Below are 18,846 nucleotides of genomic sequence, written 5' to 3' on the forward strand. Positions count from 1 at the left end.
GGATGACTCACTCCTCGGGGTCCATCAGTTCTAGAGGGCCAGTCAGCAACCTCAAAGGCACTAGCCCTATTTCATTCTCTGGGTCTTTGTATCCGTCTGAAGAAATCTACACCGACTCCAGTCTAGAGGATACACTGCATTGGAGCCAGACTCCCTAACTGCCAGAGCCTACCTATCCAAAGAAAGGTTCTCCACCATGTCCAGATTTAAACTGTACACTACAAGGCAGTCTGCAAACAACTGCAAGTACCTCCTTACAACTCCTAGGCCATGTGTTGGCATCTATGTTTGTCGCATCTCATGCAAGACTATGCCTCAACTGCCTTCAGATGTGGACAGGCACAGTCTCTCCACATGCTTAACAGTACCCCTGAATTCTGGGCTTTCAGCTGGTGGAAGGACCCATTGCCAGGCTGCAAGGGAACCCCATTTTCACACTCTCCACCATCAAAAATCCTCACAGTCCACTCCTCTCTTTTGGGTTGGGGAACCACCTTCAGAGCCCACAACTCAGGGCAGGTGGTCCTCACAAGAGATTATGCTTCACATCAACACCTTTGGACCAAGAGCCATCTGCTATGCTTATGAACACTTCCTTCACGACATACAGGGCCACTCTGTCAGGATAATGCTGGACAGTAGGGCAGAAATGTGTCATATCAACCAACAAAGCAAGAGCAAGTTCCCATTCCTTATGTGTCGACTTGCTAAAATTGGAATTGGTGCTTTTCCCATCAGATAGATAAGCCATCGAGAGTTCTTCTAGGCCTCCAGAATACAATTGCAGACTCCCTAAGCAGGAACTTGCGTCATTCTGTCTTCCAGAGCATCTACCAAAAGTGGGGTCTCCCCGGAGCGGACATCTTTGCTCCCCCAACCAGCTTTGCTCCAAGGGAGGACACAACTGCAATTAATTGGGAGATGCCCTGATAACACCATGGAGCCGTATTCTGCTGTACATTTACTTGCCTCCACCTATAATTCTCAAGACCTTGATCAAACTGCGACAAGAAAGAGCAAGGCTTATTCTCATAGCATCGTCATGGCTGCGCCAGGTGTGGTTCTCGAACCTCCTTCACCTCTCTGCCTTCCCCTGAAAAAGGGTGTCCTGTAAACCTACTACTTGCAAAACTTACCTGCAGAATCAGAAACATTTCCATCCCTGATGTTCTCTTAACTCTTGTCAAGCCTCAGAAGTTCTTCTCTCCTAGATCCTAGACTACCTGTTGGACTTTGACACCAGTTTTGTCAGTGAGCTCAGTCAGGTTCATCCTTCCACTTGGCCATCAAGGGCTTTTCAGTGTTTGCCCTTCCTATTACAACCAGGTTCCTTAAGGGCTTCCCTCTGTATGGAACCTGCTACCCCATAGGACCTTAATTTCATACTCAGCACTTTAAGGAAACCAGTAACTATCTGTACTCTCCTGCACCTCATTCCTTATAGCTATCACTTTAGCTAGACGAGTGGGAGAACTTGGTGCACTCATGGCAGACACACCGTTGACTACTTTCTACAAGGATATGGTTACACTATGTCCTATCCTCATTTTCTCCCTAAGGTTTCTTTGGAATACCATGTTAATCAGGAAATTAGTCTGCCAGTGTTTATCCAAAGCCTCATGCCTCCAGACAGGAATCTAACCTGCACACACTACATGTCAGAAGGACTTTTGCCTTCTACTTACACAGACCCAAGGCCTTCAGTACCTCTCCCAGACTCTTTGTATCCTTTGCTGAAAGGATGAAAGGGCAGCCCATGTCAATGCAAAGATTATCAACATGGGTCTCGGGTTGCATTTTAACATGCTGTGAGACTGCCAGAATACAGCCCCCTCATAAAGTGACAGCACACTCCCCTGTAGCTCAGTCCACATTTATAGCCTCTCTGAAAGATGTTGCAGTTGAGGAAATCTGCAGGATTGCAACTTGGTCCTCATCCATACATTTGCCAAGCATTGCACTATTTTACCAGCTTTCAGAGCTGACATGTCACTTGGTGAGTCCTCCAGTCTGCCTTAGATTTGCCTCCTCACCACTCACCTCCATGTTGAGTTACTGTTTGGGAGTCTGCTACGATGGAGCACCCAGAAGGACACACACTCGAAGGAGAGACTATTTACATGCACGGGAATGAGTTCTCCAAGATGTTTTATCCCAGTGGGTGCTCTGCCTCCTGCCCTCCTTCCCCTCTGCCGTGGTGTGTCTGACTTGGTGGTTGAGAAGGAACTGAGTGGCAGTGGGTCTGCACCTCCCTATGTGCCCTTGTATGGGACCACGAGGAGCTGCTCTGCCAGGTCCGCAGACACTGCTTTACAGTCTCCCGTCAAGAGTGTATAGGTGCGCGCATCCTTCTGGGGAACACTCACACTAGCAAAACATTTTGAATTCAAGGTACTGTACAGGTAACTCACCTCCTCGTCCCGCTGCAGGGGTAAACATAGCCCAGCTAAGTCTCTGTTCCCTCTGACTTCGCTGTTGAAAGATCATGATCACCACCAAGGGTCGGGGGATGAGGGCCCTATCTTACACCTGCCCTCTACCATGTCCTGGGGGAGCCTGACTGAGACAGGGGCTCTCCCAGTGCCACCAGGGGACTGATCCAGCAGTAGAGGTCCCATGTAAGACTGTTTCTTGTGGAGGGAAAGTTGGAGATAAATGGGGAATGGTCCCATTCTCCATATTTCCATGGTACTTCGACTTCTCCAGACAGACCCTGCTCGGAGCTAGGATGTCCTGTGTCCCACCCCTGGACTGCCCATTGGCATCTCCTGCTCTCAGTGTAACCATGTGCTGTTGTTTTTTCCTCTGGTGCTTGTAAAATAACCTCCACCTTCATTGGGGATCGGGGGAAGGTCTAACTTGTTGCTAATTTGTTTTGCAGATGATGAGACACCAAACTGTCTGGAGGCAGACCTTATTTCCGAAACCAGCAGCATCGTGACAGCCAGTGACATGAGTGGCAAATACTCGCACAGTAACTCGAGGATATCTGCGTATGTCCCTGCCCTCAAACCAGATTGCAGCTGTTCATGGTGGAATGTGTGGCTGGATCTAACTCCATCTGCACACTTACGCAGCGATGGACTCTCACTACTACGGGGCTATGGGTGCAGACGTGAGAGTGCACCAGCAGTTTTAGAACTTGGTTTAAAAAGCAGAAATGTGCTGCAGGCAAAGCTGGTCCTGCAGGCTGGGTCAGAGTTTCTGCTGCAGTCCAGCCCCTTAGTGCCATTCTAGTGACACAAGCAGCGGGATCTGTCCAGCTGCCATAGAAGTTGGTACAGCCCCTGTACAGCAGCTGCTTGGCTACTCTAGGGAGCACCAAAGCAAACAGACCCATCCTCAGGACCAGCTCCTTGGCAGCCACACCCAGCAGGCAGTGGGTGCAGGTGGGAAGCCAGTGCTCAGTCTATGCCTTGGCTGGCAGCCCACCTGTCTTTTGCATGTTTTAGCAAGAGGTGTACGTACCCCGTTAAGATGCATTTGTTTGCAGGCTTTATTGTGGGGGACGGAGACCGGGGGCGGCTGGGGATTATGACTTCCTCTTGTAAGAGGAAAAAGAAATGCTGGTTGTTCTGTCCCATTCTGTTGCCCATCATGATATTGGACATTCCTTTCTTGTAGCCGATCCTCCAAGAACCGTCGCAAGGCAGAGCGCAAGCGGCACAGTCTGAAGGAAGGGAGCCCTCTGGAGGACCTGGCCCTTCTAGAGGCCTTGGGAGAAAATATCCGCACTACTGAGAACATGAAGGGTAAGGCCCCCTGGCTGAGCCAAGCCAGCATCCGGCTGTCCGAGGCCAGATGCCACCTTCTGGTCTTGAAGGATGGGATGCAAAGAGTAGCTACTGCCCAAGCCTCGAGAGTGGGGGAGGGGGTGGCTGAAGAGAGCAGCCTCTTCCCCAGAGACACCTTGGCAAGGAGCCAGGATCAGGACTATTGATTGGCTTTGCTAGTCCAAACCTCTGCAGCTGTCACTGCTCTGATGAGTAAAAAAATAGTCCCAGCCCCCTGGTGTAAAGAATCAGAGTGAGATGAGCTGGGCTGCGCTAATGTGAAGAGAGCTCCGCTCATGCTGAGCCCACCTGGCAGCAGGGGTAACAGCAGGAAAGCAGCAGCTATGTTCCGCTGCTCCTTTCGCCCCGTCCCCAGCGCTAGAACAGCACCGCGCCTTGCTTAGGGAACGTGGTGGATTGCTGTGATGGAGCTTTCTCTGATCTCTTCCTCGCAGGTGAAGTGCACAGCTTATTAAAGGGACTTGTGCTCTTTGGCTATGATGAACCAGCCAGGGAGCTGCAGCAGGCCCTGGAAGAAGCTTTGCAGTTGATAGAGAGGTCACTCCCAGAGATCTGGACCACAGACCTGCAACAGAATCCTGCTAACCCAGTAGGTGCTTGCTCCCTGATGGCTGTGACCTGAGTTGCTGTTTGCAACTTACGGATTTGTGGTGCTGTGGTATCGTTTGTAGAGACAAACCCTGGAGTCTTTAACTCAGATAAACTGACTGGAGTCGGTCGCATGTAGGCCTCCAGATCTGCCCCTTGTTGCAGTATGTCAGATAAACCTCCTAGATGAAGTGGGCTGTAGCCAACGAAAGCTTATGCTGAACTAAATTTGTTAGTCTTTAAGGGTAGGTTTACACTTACCTTCTGGGTCGACGCGGTGAGTTCGACTTCTTGGAGTTTGAACTATCGCGTCTGATCTAGACGCGATAGTTCGAACTCCGGAAGCGCTGCGGTCGACTCCGGTACTCCTCCACTGCAAATGGCGGTGGCGGAGTCGACGGGGGAGCCATGGAGTTCGACCCCACCGCGTCTGGATGGGTGAATAGGTCGAACTAGGGTACTTCGAATTCAGCTACGCTATTCACGTAGCTGAATTTGCGTACCCTAGTTCGACCCCCCTTCTTAGTGTAGACCAGGCCTAAGGTGCCACAAGTACTCCTGTTCTTTCTCCTAGACAGTGTATTTCTATAGGAGTGCTGCACCTTCCCACTGCTCAGACCCTTGGCTGCCAGCCAGCATGTGCACTGCCTGCTGTCTCCGGTGCTGGTTAGGAGTGATCGGACTGGATCGAGAGAGCTAGGGGACTTTGATGGCTTGTGTGTTCCTTCCATATTCAATGCGCTGACTTCATATTAAAACTTTGTGTTAAGTGAAGCAATTGGCAGAGTCAGTGCAATATACTCTTCCTTTACATGTTTATAATTGAGCAAAGAAATCTTTATAATGGTTGAACTGTTAATTCAGGATGTTAACCGCTAAAATGTCTTCCCTCCACTGGACTTCAAATATTAACGTTACCAATACAATCACTTTAGACTCCGTAGTGCCATTGCTCTTGTAAAATATAGACATGCCCCATGATGAATGGGACAGAAAAGGAGGAGATGGAGAATTAAATCAGACTTCCTACAGTATTGGCAGCCCCAAGTGGTCAATATCATGACAAGCTTAAAAAAATCACAAAACTCTTTAAAAATATGAAAATGTGAGAGGTTTTTTCCCATGCTTTCTGGTTTCCCAGCCTTTAGGGTTAACTCAGGTCACATTTTGAAACTTTTCTCTCTAAGTACCAGAGCTAGAAACTTATTTTTAATGCAAGTTGAGGTTCTCCTGCAGTCACCTGCCTCTAAGAGCTGGGTCTTTAAGACAGACACATATCACAAGACTTGTGATTAAAATCTCAAGAATTGGCAACACTGCCACAGCAAAGGGGGCTGGCACAGGGGTGTGGAAAAGATCTCACGTGTGGTCCTGAAGTCCAGGTGCTCCAAAGATGCCATTCCTGCCAGCCCCTACTGCTATCTTTGCACAGGGCTTCAGTAGGCTCTTTCAGTGTTAACCACCAGCTCTTACAGATCACTGACAGAGTGGCTCCCAGGGTGCTCTGTCTCCTCTGGTGGTGCCCTCAGATTGCAGCAGTGTTGTGCAGCTTTACCTCCCTGCACTAGCCTCTATGCAACAGTCTCATCACACAGTTTGTCACAGAGCCCTGCACTGGTTCTGAATCTGATAGCAGCTGTCCGGGCAGCCATGAGTTCAGCTGCAGATGGATGGATACGTGCTATTAGCATCATCTGTCAAAAATGCCAAGCATTGTCATGGGGGGAGGGGCGGGAGTGCAGATCTCCCTTTGAAGCCAATGCCAATATCAAGCAAGCTCCCATCCTGCAAAGGGAGCACTAGCTACTTCAGTGGCAACAGGCAGAACTGCCAGTTGGTGGATCTTGGGGAGCTTGGTTTTGGAATCTTCTGCTTCATTGTTATAAGGACTTGAGTATTGCTGATGTGCCAATATTACCTATTCTACAGGTCCTGGGCCCCAATTCAACGGCAAATAGCATTATGGCTGCCTATCAACAGCAAAGAATTGCAGCTCCTGCAGTACAAGGTTAGTTAAAGCATACGGCATACTAATCGTAGGTTGCAGGATATCTCCACTGGTAACGTCATTAGGGCTAGCTATGTTACAGAGCTATGGCCTAGTGATGCAGTTTGGAGATTGATTTGGTAGGTCAGTCGTGTTTCTGTCATTAAACAGATGTGTCTCTTGTAAGGGTTACACTTCTCCCTTCATGAATTCCTGTGGCAATGTTGTTGTGCTAGGAGTGCATGGCACTTACACCTGATTAGACAGACCAGGTCCTGCTTCACAGGAGCTGGAAATCTAAGGCGAAGGGAGATTATTTAGGTGGTCTGACTTAAATCATAAATCATTTATACCTGCTCTTTTTCACTAATAAAAACTCACCTGGTAGAGTTCCCCCCCACAACTTATCTAATGTTGTTTTAAGATGAAATGCAACCAAGTTAAAGAAACCCAAAAGTAGCTTGTGAAATGCTGAAAAAGGAAGACATTGCCCCATGCACTCCTGGGTGAATGTTTACCATTGATGGCCATTGCTGGGTCAGGACCTTGAGAAATCAGAGCTATAGGCTTCCTGGGCAAAGCTGGGTGATGTTTTTTTGACACACAAGATTTTTAGTCAAAAAATGCATTTTTGGTGCCCCAAAGCTATCTGTAAATTTGGGCTGATGAATAATCGTTTTGGTCAAGAAAAAACACAATTTAAAAGTCTAAAAGTCTAAATTGAAATGTGGCCCATTTAAAAAAAGAGTCGGAAAACACCCATAAGTGATCAAATCAAAACAAAAATGTTGAGGGGTGGGGGGAATTATTTTTAGTCATCTAAAATGTTTTGGTTGACTTGAAACAAACTAACTGAAACACCCTACTCCCCCAAATCTAGTTTCAAATTGACCCAAAACATTTCAGTCGATTCAAAACAAAATTTGAGTCTTTCATTTGATGGGGGGAAAAACTGAAAAAGTTGGTTTGTTGTCATATTAAACTGGATTTTTTTTTTATTTGATCCCTGCACCAAAAAATTCATTATTCGCTCAACCTTTTTCCTAAGTCTTCTGCTGCCAGGGGAGATCTCTCAGCTAGAATAAGCATTGGCTCAAAAGAACCCAGCCCATTCCACCGCATCATTCTGCTCCTTCAGAACACTGTCCAAATGAGGTTTTTAAGGTCAGGCTTGACAAATCCCTGGCTGGGATGATTTAGTTGGGTTTGGTCCTGCTTTGAGCAGGGGGTTGGACTAGATGACCTCCTGAGGTCCCTTCCAACCCTGAGATTCTATGATTCTATGATTATCAGTGCTATGGAAGGTGTTAGATGATGATCAGTGGAATCCTATGACTAGAGGGCAGCTATAGCACCCCCTCCATGCTGCCCTGCCAGCTGCCCACCCCTCTTCTGGAAGGGCTTCAGGTGAGAGGATAGCTATGTCTTCATGTCAACTAGGTGCATGACATCCTCACTGTAGACTTCCAACAAGAAGCTGGTTGTGTTAACGTGTGCTATGATGTGTTGCCTGTCCACTGAGAATTGGACTGAGACCACTACCTTATCTCCCATAGCTAGAGTAATAGGCCTATAAAGACCACTAGCCAGGACCCCTTTCATCATTACTCGCACGGAAAGGGTGTGTACTGCTTTTCCCACTCCTCTGTTGGGTGTTAGCATTGCAGAACCCACACAATGGAGGAGGGTGAGCTGGGTTCTTCCATCCTCCCCCTACTGGTTACACCTGTATTAACCTGTTGCAGTGTTGGTGTGCACTGGGGTCCTGAAGAATTTGCTTTGGCCTGAAGAGCATGTATTGCTAGCGAGATCTACAAGAAGGAAAGAATCCAACTTGACTAGGTCCCACATTGGGTTTGCAAGGCTTACTGTCAACAGAAATGTTTTCCTTGTGTGAGTGGACACGTTTGAGGTGGAATAATTGAGCTGGTGAACTTAGAACTCCACAATGCCATGTTTGGCTTTCCTCTTTAGAGCAGCAGTGCACTTTTAAGAGGAAAATGAAAAACTAAAATGTCAGGAGCAGGGATAGTTTATGGGCTTTGTCAGAAGGCATTTCTTTGCCTTGCAACAGAGGGGGTTTACTGGTGGCGATGGTTGTCAGACTATCTGGAGCTGTTCATGACTGTGTGCGCCTATTCAGGGCAGACACCCCAAACTGGTGGTATGTTCTAGAATTAGATTTCACCAACCACCCAGTAACAAACGTGAACTCCTGAAGCACTACAGTAGTCTTACCATGGAGTCACAGAGGGTCCTCTTGGGCACTCCAGTCTACCTTGCTGCCCAGGCAAGCTGGGACTAAGTGATAAATGGTCACTTACACCAAGAATCACAAAAGATTCAAGTTGCTCTCAGTCCCAAGAGACCAGTCACTTACCCCCAGGTCTGTTTGTATCTCACACCAAGGACAACGTTCATAGCCAACTCTATAGTAAACTAAGGGTTTATTAACTAGGAAAAAGAAATGAGTTAGTTACAGGTTAAAGAAGGCAACAGATACACACAAATGAGTTAGACTGTGGTTCCAAAAGGTGACAAGTTGCAGTAATTGGTCAGCACTGATTGTCTTTTAGGGCTAACCCAGGTTGAGCTTGGAGATCTCTGCTTTTGTTTCCTAGCTTCAGCCCTGTGACAGTCCAAACAGCAAAGAGATGAAGAATTTTCATGTTGGCTATCTTCCCTCCCCCCAACCCCCCCTTCCAGAAGTCAAGCTGATGGGATGAGTTTTCTTGCACGTAGCACCTTCATGGGTGTAAGAGGGTCTTTGTTTCACAGGGGCCCATTATCTTTGTAGTCTTCCTTGAGGGGTTGGGGAGCCACTCCTCCTGCCTCGGTTCACAAGTTCAGAGCAGGCATTTTTACAGTTATAAAGCAAAACTTACATATTACCTTATAGCATGGGTTACAAGCATTTTATAGCCTAACACCTGTCTTGAACAATACTAACAGGTGAGCTGGTCTGGTTTCAGTGCTCAGCTGGCACCTGGTCTACTAGTGTCACAATGGTATCTGTAGAAATGCTTTTGCTTGGGGTGAAATCTGGCAAACCCACCTCAGTCCCAGAATAGTTAGATTGGCCAAGTTGTAAATCAATACATGTCACATGCCCCTTGAGGCCCTCTAACTGGAGTGGTCCTGCTGAGCCCCACTTAGACATACTTCCCTTCAACCAGTCTCCTAAAAGAGAAACTCTCCTCTGTTTGACAGCTTGTCAGCAGCCATTGATGGGCAGCGAAAGAGGAGTCATGGTGGTAATAATTGGAGATATACCAATACCAATCTCCTAGAACTGGAAGGGATCTTGAAAGGTCATCGAGTCCAGCCCCCTGCCTTCACTAGCAGGACCAATTTTTGCCCCCAATCCCTAAGCGGCCTCCTCAAGGATTGAACTCACAACCCTGGATTTAGCAGGCCAATGCTCAAACCACTGAGCTATCCATCCCCCCACTGGTGGCTTTCTAGTGTTTAGCTCCTAAGGGAACTTCAGGTAACCTTACCTTACCGTCTCTTCTCTTGCCTTTCAGATGCAGAACTTCTTATTCCTCCAAAACTCAATAAAAACATCCAGTGGAAACTGAATCTCTTACAGTAACCTGAGGCCAAGAAATCCGGCTGGACTCTCAACTGTAGTTTATTGTAAGCTCATTATGTCACCTTCATTTTGTTCTTACTCTTTTACACACACACGCACAATTTGTCATCGCCAACCCTGGAGAACAGGAAGAGAGGTAGTCCCCATAGAGAAGCCCTTACTGGTGCTGTCTGAGTTAGACATCTGCGAACTCTCTTCCTCTCTCCTTTGGCAGCTCTGGTGCATTGTCCCTAAGACAGCTTCCAAGCCAGCCTTCCTGCCTGCAGTAGCTCACTGCTGCCATGACCGTTCAGACATTTCAGTCATTTTAAATAGCCCAGTTTTACCCTTTTGATCCTGTATCCCTAGTAGTCCAGCTGATGCATTTTTTAAGACTGTTAAACAGAGCAACAGTCTCCCTGCTGCCCTGAGCTTTGTTCTACTGTTTAAAGTTGGATGGCTGTTGCAAGACATTAGCCAAATGGCGTCTTGTTACACCAGAGTCAATCTCAGGTCACACCATTGACTGCAGTAGAGCTACTGTACTCTAGGCAACTAGGTCCTCAGTGCATCTATGCCAGTTTACACCAGCAGCAAATATGGCCCTAGACTTACTGCTGTATGTTAGAGCAGACTGTATGGCACATTGAGCTGTGTCAGTGATTATTATACACAACCTCTCCTCTTACCAAATCAGAGCATAATAAAGATATTGCTTAAACTGTGTCCCCAAACTGCCCTGAGTCTGTTTGTTGGACAAATGTTGTTTTGCATGAGCACTTCAAATCAGACTGTCCACAGCCTCCTGGATACAGACATGAGCTTTCACATGGCTGGGGTCTATGAATGTTCTCCCTGGCATCCTGGAAAAAGGGTGGTGCACACAAGCCAGGTACAAGTGATGTGCTAAAAGAGGGAGGGACTTACCATTTTCATCAGGCTGACAGAATAAATCTGCAGCTAGCAAATCTCCTGTGCAGAATTCCACTGGGACTCCACAGTCTGAGGGTGACAGATTTTGCAATTGCATGTAGGTGATGAATGGTTTATGGACTACAGGGCCAGGGCTTGTGTGCAGCTCCACAGGGAAGGGTTGCCCCAGCTCTACAACTGGGAGAGTGCTTAGCGTGACTCACTCAAGCCACCCCCCTCCCCCCGTTGCAGCTACTGGGTTTTCCTGAGAGCAGCAGACAAAGAAAAGGGCTGCACCTAAACTGCCACAGGGCCTTCTTTCTAATCCAGCAAAGGAACAAGACCTTCTCTCCCAGGGGGCCTCAGCCCTTGTGGAAAGGTTGGAAAGACTTCAGCATAGTAGGGCCCTATAGAGAGTCTTTAAATCCAGCTATTGTTTTTCTGATGATTCAGCTGTAATTGTTTTACTTTAAGAATAAATGTGCTCGCTTCGAAGGAGCTGTGTGGTAACTTGTAAGTGCTGTTCATAGGCCTCAAAGAAAGCAATGCGCGGGTGCAGGCCCTTAGGCAGACTGGCTTGTTGAGGATATCACAACATAAGGCAGGGGCTGTGTACCCTTAAGCCCCCCCCACCCCACCCCCCAAAAAAGGGAGTAGGACAAAGGTCCCTGCCCAGAGCCAGGTGATTGCTGGAGACCTGGTTAGCACAGCTAGAGTGGACCATGGAGCTACATGTTCCGTGAATCTGAAACTCTAGTCTGAGCCCGGACCCATTTGGGGCACTAAGGGGTAACCTATTAGTTAGAAAAATTTCATTGCGACTCTAGCTGGTGTCAGCAGCAGACTCACTGTAGATGCTGGAAGTGGTGCTGTTTTTCTATATCACTTAATCAGGAGTTTAACCTTTTTTCATTTGCAGAGCCATAAAAAAATTCAAATGGCGGTGGGGAACCCTTTGAAAATCTTAGACAGTCTGTGTCCCCGGACCACAGGCTGAAAACCACTGCAAAGACAATGGGTCTGAACCAGCTGCTCTATCCCTTTTACAGGGTAAATCCTCTTTTGTCAAATAGGCTACTGTGAAAATTCTTATGAAACAGTGAGATAAAAGCTGTTAATGTACAACACAGAATGCTATGAGCATTTAATAGAGCCACAGTGGAACACAGATCCAAACTTCAGTTTAGCAGCTCGGTTTGTTACCAGTATCTGAGAAAGAAACAGAGGTTCTTAGACATCTACAGTCCCCTCTGGGTGGCAGTATTGATTTTAGGCTCAATCCTATCCACTCTGTACTCAAAAGCATTTCCTGTAGATGAAGAAAGGACCCTTTTCTTCATATTCTCTTCTGTAAACCCAGAGCTGCTGAAAGGCCTTGAGTGATGCCAAAATTGACCCTCCAGTCCAGACAGAAGACTTTCTGTCAGGGGATGCTGCTGCAATGGGGTCATCATTGGGGCACATCTTGGTCAGGTCGCTCTGGAAGCGGTCAGGGAAACCCCTCAGCATGGTACAACCTCCGCACAGCAAGATATTGCCCATCAGCTTCTTCTTGAGATCAACATCACACTTACTGAGGCAGGTCATTGTCAGCAATGGAAGCGCTGGCTGCTGTGATCCTATCAAGGATGGTTTAAAGAGCATTTCAGCACACAGGAATCTCTCTTTGCCAATGGGAATTAGGTGCCCATCTGGAAGTTCATAATCAACCTGCTGTTTCTGGAGAGGCAAACTCTCGTCATGCTGAAGGTCCAGAGACGTATAGCAACACTTTTCCTTGATGTCTTCTATCACACTTAGTTGTTCCCCAGTAAATGTTTTCCCCGCCTCATTTAATAACTTCATAAGGTAATGGGTAAGGTCTGATCCAGCATAGTCTACGCGTCCAGTAATGCTTGGCATAGTATAACCTTCATAGATAGGGACCACATATGAAACGCCATGGCCACTTTCTACCACAAGAGCGGAGGTCTTTCCGTATGAATACATAGATAATCTGGACTGGTAGGCGATATGCATGGCAGGAGTGCAGAAAGTTTCAAACAGCATCTCGGCATATTTCTCCCTGTTGGTGGTAGGACTCAGTGGAGGGTCTGATACCAGCACAGCATGCTCCTCTGGCTGAATCTTCATCTCTTTGTGGAAAATGTATTCCCAAATGTCTTGGACACAATCCCAATCAACAACTATGCCATGTCTCAAGGGGTTGACCAGTTTTAGGGGTATTTTCACATCCTGAAGTTCTTTTCCAACAAAGCTTTCTTTGCGATTGTCCCCAGTTTTAGCAGTCTCCTGGAAATGCTTGCCCACTGTAGATGAAATAACATGGGAGGGACGAGGCTCTCCAGCAAATCCACACTTACAGTAACCTGTGCCAATGTCTATGATCACTGCTCTAGTCTCCTTCACAATCTTGGGGCTTCCCTGAGTTGATGACGCGCTATCCTCTTTAGGCTTTTTACTGGCCCTAACCAGGACCGCCCGTTTTGCAGGACCTTCCTGGATTGTTGCTACCGCTACAGAACTGGTGCTTCCTTTGACTGACATTTCCTTTCCTTTTGTCATAGATGTGGAGTCCCTTTGACAGTGCTGGCAGAAGCCATGGCAAGCCGAGAAATACCAGGGGTAATTTTGGAACTTTCATGCCACTGACCTCACTGATTGTGACATCAGCTGCCTGCTGCCCTTTGGGCTACAGCTTAGTATTTCAGAACTCTTCTCTACTTGAGGCCTTTTGGGGGAAAGACACTGCTTGTTTAGCACACCAGAGAGCTACTGGGGTTTGGCTGCAGCTGTTTCTACCCCCATATAGCCTAAACCGGCTCTGAGGAGTAGTAGGTGACATGGGGGCTGGTCTGTGCCAACATTCCCCCCTGCTGCTACTGGCTGTGGAACTGTGGTGGGTGCAGATACAGCAAGCAGGCATGTCTGCAACGCACATAGAACAGGGATTGTTCTAGGGCATCTCTAGCACTAGCGTCAACTACATTTTTTTCAAGGAAACAAACTACCTCCTCCCCAGCCTCCTCCTGAGAAGGTCTAGATCTTTTTTGAAGTCCTTTACTAACAAATATTCCTTTGGGGCCTGATTTGTTTAATATTCAACAGGTTTCCATCTCTCAAACTGTGAGATTGTGGTAATTTAAAAAAAACCACAACGAGAGACAGCCCATGTGTTGCTGGACCCTGTCACAGTGATGGGGCATGGGTGATTTGCTTAAGAACATGCTGAAATACAGAAAGTCAGACTTGTGCAGTATAGCCCTTTTTAGCCTTATCACCCCCATTCCTGCCATCTACGTGTTTGCCACTAAGAAATACAGAGCCGTAACAGTCAGTTAATGAAGAGGTTTGGCATGCAGTGAGGTACAACAGGAACACTGTTGTAAACCACCAAAATGAGGCTGCCTCCTACTGAACAGCACCTTTGTCTATCACAACATCAATATGAAACACCTTCAGCAAGATCCAGTACTGGTTTCTACCCCGTCTAAGAGGGGAAGGGGACATGGGACTGCTGTCTAAGGGGGATAGGGCTCTCTTCAGATCCGTTAGTGCCAGGGCTTGGCTAGAGCAGTCCTTGTTGAGATGTGAAAGAATATCTGTCCCTTGGGCTGGATGATTCCTCTGCAGTGTTCACAAGGAGCAGAACAGTATCTTAGTCTTAGCTAGTGTTATTTTAAGCAATCTTTTGCTGTGAATTTCAAAGCCAATAGTGTCACCAATTCATCCTGCTCAGTCTAATGTAGACAAGTTCTATACGGGGCTCGCAGCAGCAGTCCTGCAAGGGTGAAGGCCCTGGATTCTGACAAAGTACTGCAGCATTGAGCCCCTCAGAGGAAGAGACCAGACACCCTTAGTACAATTTGATTTACATCAGAGGTATGCTTTGTTAAACAACTGGGTTATGAACTACATCAAAAGCAAGACAGGCAGATTTTAAAGCCTAACAGTGTGAGTGCTCAACACCTCTCAGAATCAGGTCTTGTGTCTAGAGACCTCTGCAGAGGTTAGACTTTCAGGCCTGCTGCTCAGCTAAGTGTGAGAGTTAAGCATCCACGATCTCTGTGAGCTACACTAGGTATTGTGTATGGTGGCACAGAGGCTTTTTAGTAGCGATTCCCATTGATGGGACATCACTTTGACAATATTTTGGCAATCACCATGCCAGACCCAGTAAGAGGAACACAGCCAAGAGAAAAGTCAACTTACACGTCACTGGGAGCCACAGGGCAGTGCCCTCACCCCATACACACAACACTATAAATACCGACCTGGGAACTGTAACAGGGTGCTGGTCAAAGCTCTATGGAAGCCAGCACCGATCACCACCACCACCTAGGGCACTGGGTGCAGCTGAAACAGATGAGTGCACTTACACCTGCTGGTAGCCTGACGAGTTAATGAGTAATGAGCCCACTGGCTGAAGAACCCCAGAAGGAAAGCAGACAGTATAAAAGGCTAATCCAGGGAGCTGGAAAGGGCTTCTTAGAACTACTGCTATGTGGTTGAAATGTACCTGGAGCGTAAGAGGAGGCAAACAAACACGCATGGTGAAGGTACCTTGGTGGACCTGTGCACTGCTTCATTCACAAAGTGGGCTGACCAGCCAGGGTTTTCTTGGAGAGGAAGGGGGAAGCCCATTCACAAGTGTGGGCTTGTCCAGGATCCATCTGTCAGCCACAACCAGGAAGGCTTGAGAGGTGGCCTGTGACAGGACAGGCTGAATCTGCTCGGAAGGGGATGCGGAGGACATTCCAGCAGACCAAGTGACAATCGGCTGGGATGGCAGGCAGAGCAACAGCACGTGTGTCAGGAGTTCATGAAGGAGCAGACCCAGATACAGCAGCAGTTATTACGAAACATAATTCCTGCCAAGGGGGAGCAGGCCTTGAACTCTAAAATGAGCCCTGGGGATAATCCAGTGTTCCTATGGATGTGCGAGAGAATCGCTGCTAGTACAAGCTGGGATAAAGTATTATGGGGGTTAGCCTCTTATCTGGCACAAGAAACACAATCTGCTTACATGGCATTGAGTGAAGAGCAGGCCACGAATCGCCAAGTGTTCATAGAATCATAGAATTCAAGATCAGAAGGGACCATTATGATCATCTAGTCTGACCTCCTGCAAGATGCAGGCCACATAAGCCGATCCACCCACTCCTTAAGCAAGCGACCCCTACCCCATGCTTCGGAGGAAGGCGAAAAACCTCCAGGGCCACTGCCAATCTACCCTGGAGGAAAATTCCTTCCCGACCCCAAATATGGCGGTCAGCTGAACCCCGAGCGTGCGGGCAAGACTCTCCAGCCATACCCTCTGGAAAAAGGCTAACAATATCCTATCATTGACCCATTGTACTAATTACCAGTGTGGCACTTAATTGACCTATTGACTAAGCCCGTTATCCTATCATACCATCTCCTCCATAAACTTATCTAGCTTAATCTTAAAGTCATGGAGGTCCTTCGCCCCCACTGTTTCCTTTGGTAGGCTGTTCCAGAATTGCACTCCTCTGATGGTTAGAAACCTTCGTCTAATTTCAAGCCTAAATTTCCTGACTGACAATTTATATCCGTTTGTCCTCGTGTCCACATTAGCACTGAGCTGAAATAATTCCTCTCCTTCCCTGGTATTTATCCCTCTGATATATTTAAAGAGTGCAATCATATCTCCTCTTATCCTTCTTTTGGTTAAGGAAAACAAACCGAGCTCCTCAAGTCTCCTTTCATACAACAGGCTTTCCATTCCTCGGATCATTCTAGTGGCCCTTCTTTGTACCCGTTCCAGTTTGAATTCATCCTTCTTAAACATGGGAGACCAAAACTGCACACAATACTCCAAATGAGGTCTTACCAACGCCTTATATAACGGGACCAGCACCTCCTTATCCCTACTAGAAATACCTCGCGTAATGCATCCCAAGACCGCATTAGCTTTTTTAACGGCCACATCACATTGCCTACTCAGTCATCCTACGATCAACCAGGACTCCTAGGTCCTTCTCCTCCTCCGTTACTTCCAACTGGTGCGTCCCCAGCTTATAACTAAAGTTCTTGTTAGTCATCCCTAAATGCATAACCTTACATTTACACCTTACACAGTTAAAGGCTGCTATACTGGACTATGTAGGCTTGTGGCGGAAAGGTACAGACAGAAATTTAGGGAAGCCATATGGACTTACGGGGTTGGGCCCAAAGCTTTCGTACAGAAGTTGAGAGATTGGGCCTACCAGTGGCTGAGTTCAAAGGGGCAAGATTTGGAAGAGGTCATGGATACCATTATATTAGAACAATTTATGCAGAGCCTCCCAGATACCGCTAAAGTCTGGATGAGGAGGCCAGCCAGAGACAATGGATGCAGCAGTAAAACTGGCCAAGCGTGCTGAAGCAAATTTCCCAGGAAAGTGGCTCGTCCCCCACAAGCAGGGAATGCGAGGGGGGGAAAGAGACTAGATCCCTCAAGCAGGAAAGTCTGGGCGTGAGAGACGGGAGCTGGGATATTGCTTGCTACCAGTGCTGGGGGCAAATGCTACAATAAGTGGGACTGCCCCTATATGTAACATGGACTGGGGGAATTTTACAGTTAGACTGGGGTGATGGAGACATCTAGGAAGAGTGCGAAAACAATCCCTCTAAGGGTGGGCCATAGGCCAGAGGATATTGACCTAGCAGCTGGTTGTTCACTCTTCCGGAACAGGCTGATTAAACCACAGTGATTTTGGGAGGGGGAAACCCCTGGATGTGGAATGCATACACAGGGAGAAAAAAACTAATATCCCGTGGCAGTAGTCCCATTGAAGGTATATGGGAGGTTCCAATAGAAAGGGGTCAGGGTAGCGGAAACCTTGCCCCATCCTGTGGTCATGGGGACTCTGTGGAACACATTCCCTTTAAGGAGAAGAAAGGAGGCCTGGGGAAAAGGAACCTCAATGGGGAGTGAGGAAAAGAGGGGCTGGGATTAAACATGGACCCAGAGCCCACAAGGTGCGATATGAGAAAACCCTAAACAGGGAACAAGCCAAGAAAGTGGGTCAGAAAGGCTGGGCCAAGGAGAAGCAGGAAAGCAAAAATCCTAGAAAAATACCAACAAGCTAAGAAAGCAAGGCCTAGGTGGGGAATACCAGGCAAAGAAGCTGGAGAAGGGGATGAAGGAGCAGGGCTCACCCACATAAAGGACAATCTGAAGAAAGGGCAGGAGGTGAACCCAGATATCCCAGTTAGGGGGGAGTGACCCCCCAAAGCCTCAAAAGGATTTTGGTGTCTCTGGCCAGAAGGGATTTTATAATATTGTACACAGGAGGCTAGTTACCCTTCCCTTTATAGTTATGACAGGAGTAAACGTGGCTTATGCTTATGCAAAATTCTGCTAAGCACCTGATACAGATTTAATAGATTCCAATGCAGAAGGGACCATTGGGATCATCTAGGCTGACCTGTATAGCATGGGCCAGAGACCTGTCCCACAATAATGCCTAGAGCAGAGTGGTTAGAAAAAAATCCCACCTTGATTTAGAAATGGTCAATGATGAAGAATCCACCACAACCCTTGGTAGGTTGTTCCAATAGTTCATTATGCTCACCATTAAAAATGTGTGCCTTATTTCCTGTCTGAATTTGTCTAGCTTCAACTTCCAGCCTTTGGATCGTGTTACAACTAGGGCTGCCAAGCGATTAAAACAATAATCGTGATTAAACAACAATAGAATACCATTTATTTTAAATATTTTGGATGCTTACTACATTTTCAAATATATTAATTTCAGTTACAACACAGAATACAAAGTGTACAGTGCTCATTTTATATTTTTCATTACAAATATTTGCACTGTAAAAAAAACAATGTATTTTTCAGTTCACCTCATACAAGTACTGTAGTGCAATCTCCTTATCATGAAAGTTGAACTTATAAATGTAGAATTTTGTACAAAAAAAACCTGCATTCAAAAAATAAAACAATGTAAAACTTTAGCCCCTACAAGTCCACTCAGTCC

The 18,846-nt window shown here is 47.1% G+C and overlaps 2 protein-coding genes across 4 annotated transcripts in view; one reads left to right on the forward strand and one right to left on the reverse strand.

Moving 5' to 3' along the window:
- The window catches only part of ELP1 (elongator acetyltransferase complex subunit 1), a 123,750-nt gene extending 112,470 nt beyond the window's left edge, over positions 1-11,280 (forward strand). For all 3 annotated transcript variants that reach the window (XM_045020783.1, XM_045020785.1, XM_045020782.1), the window contains 5 exons: positions 2,882-2,993; positions 3,625-3,752; positions 4,229-4,383; positions 6,312-6,390; positions 9,897-11,280. In XM_045020783.1, the coding sequence (XP_044876718.1) occupies positions 2,882-2,993; positions 3,625-3,752; positions 4,229-4,383; positions 6,312-6,390; positions 9,897-9,964 (542 nt within the window). In that variant the 3' untranslated portion in view covers positions 9,965-11,280. The remainder of the gene's footprint in view (positions 1-2,881; positions 2,994-3,624; positions 3,753-4,228; positions 4,384-6,311; positions 6,391-9,896) is intronic.
- Positions 11,281-11,980: 700 nt separating this feature from the next.
- On the reverse strand, positions 11,981-13,611 carry ACTL7A (actin like 7A). The gene has a single exon (XM_045020786.1). The coding sequence runs from the start codon at positions 13,418-13,420 to the stop codon at positions 12,152-12,154; it is 1,269 nt and encodes a 422-aa protein (XP_044876721.1). The 5' UTR covers positions 13,421-13,611; the 3' UTR covers positions 11,981-12,151.
- Between the last annotated feature and the right edge of the window lie 5,235 nt (positions 13,612-18,846).

This window comes from Mauremys mutica, chromosome 6 (assembly GCF_020497125.1).
Source record: "Mauremys mutica isolate MM-2020 ecotype Southern chromosome 6, ASM2049712v1, whole genome shotgun sequence".
NCBI classification, from domain to species: Eukaryota; Metazoa; Chordata; order Testudines; family Geoemydidae; genus Mauremys; species Mauremys mutica.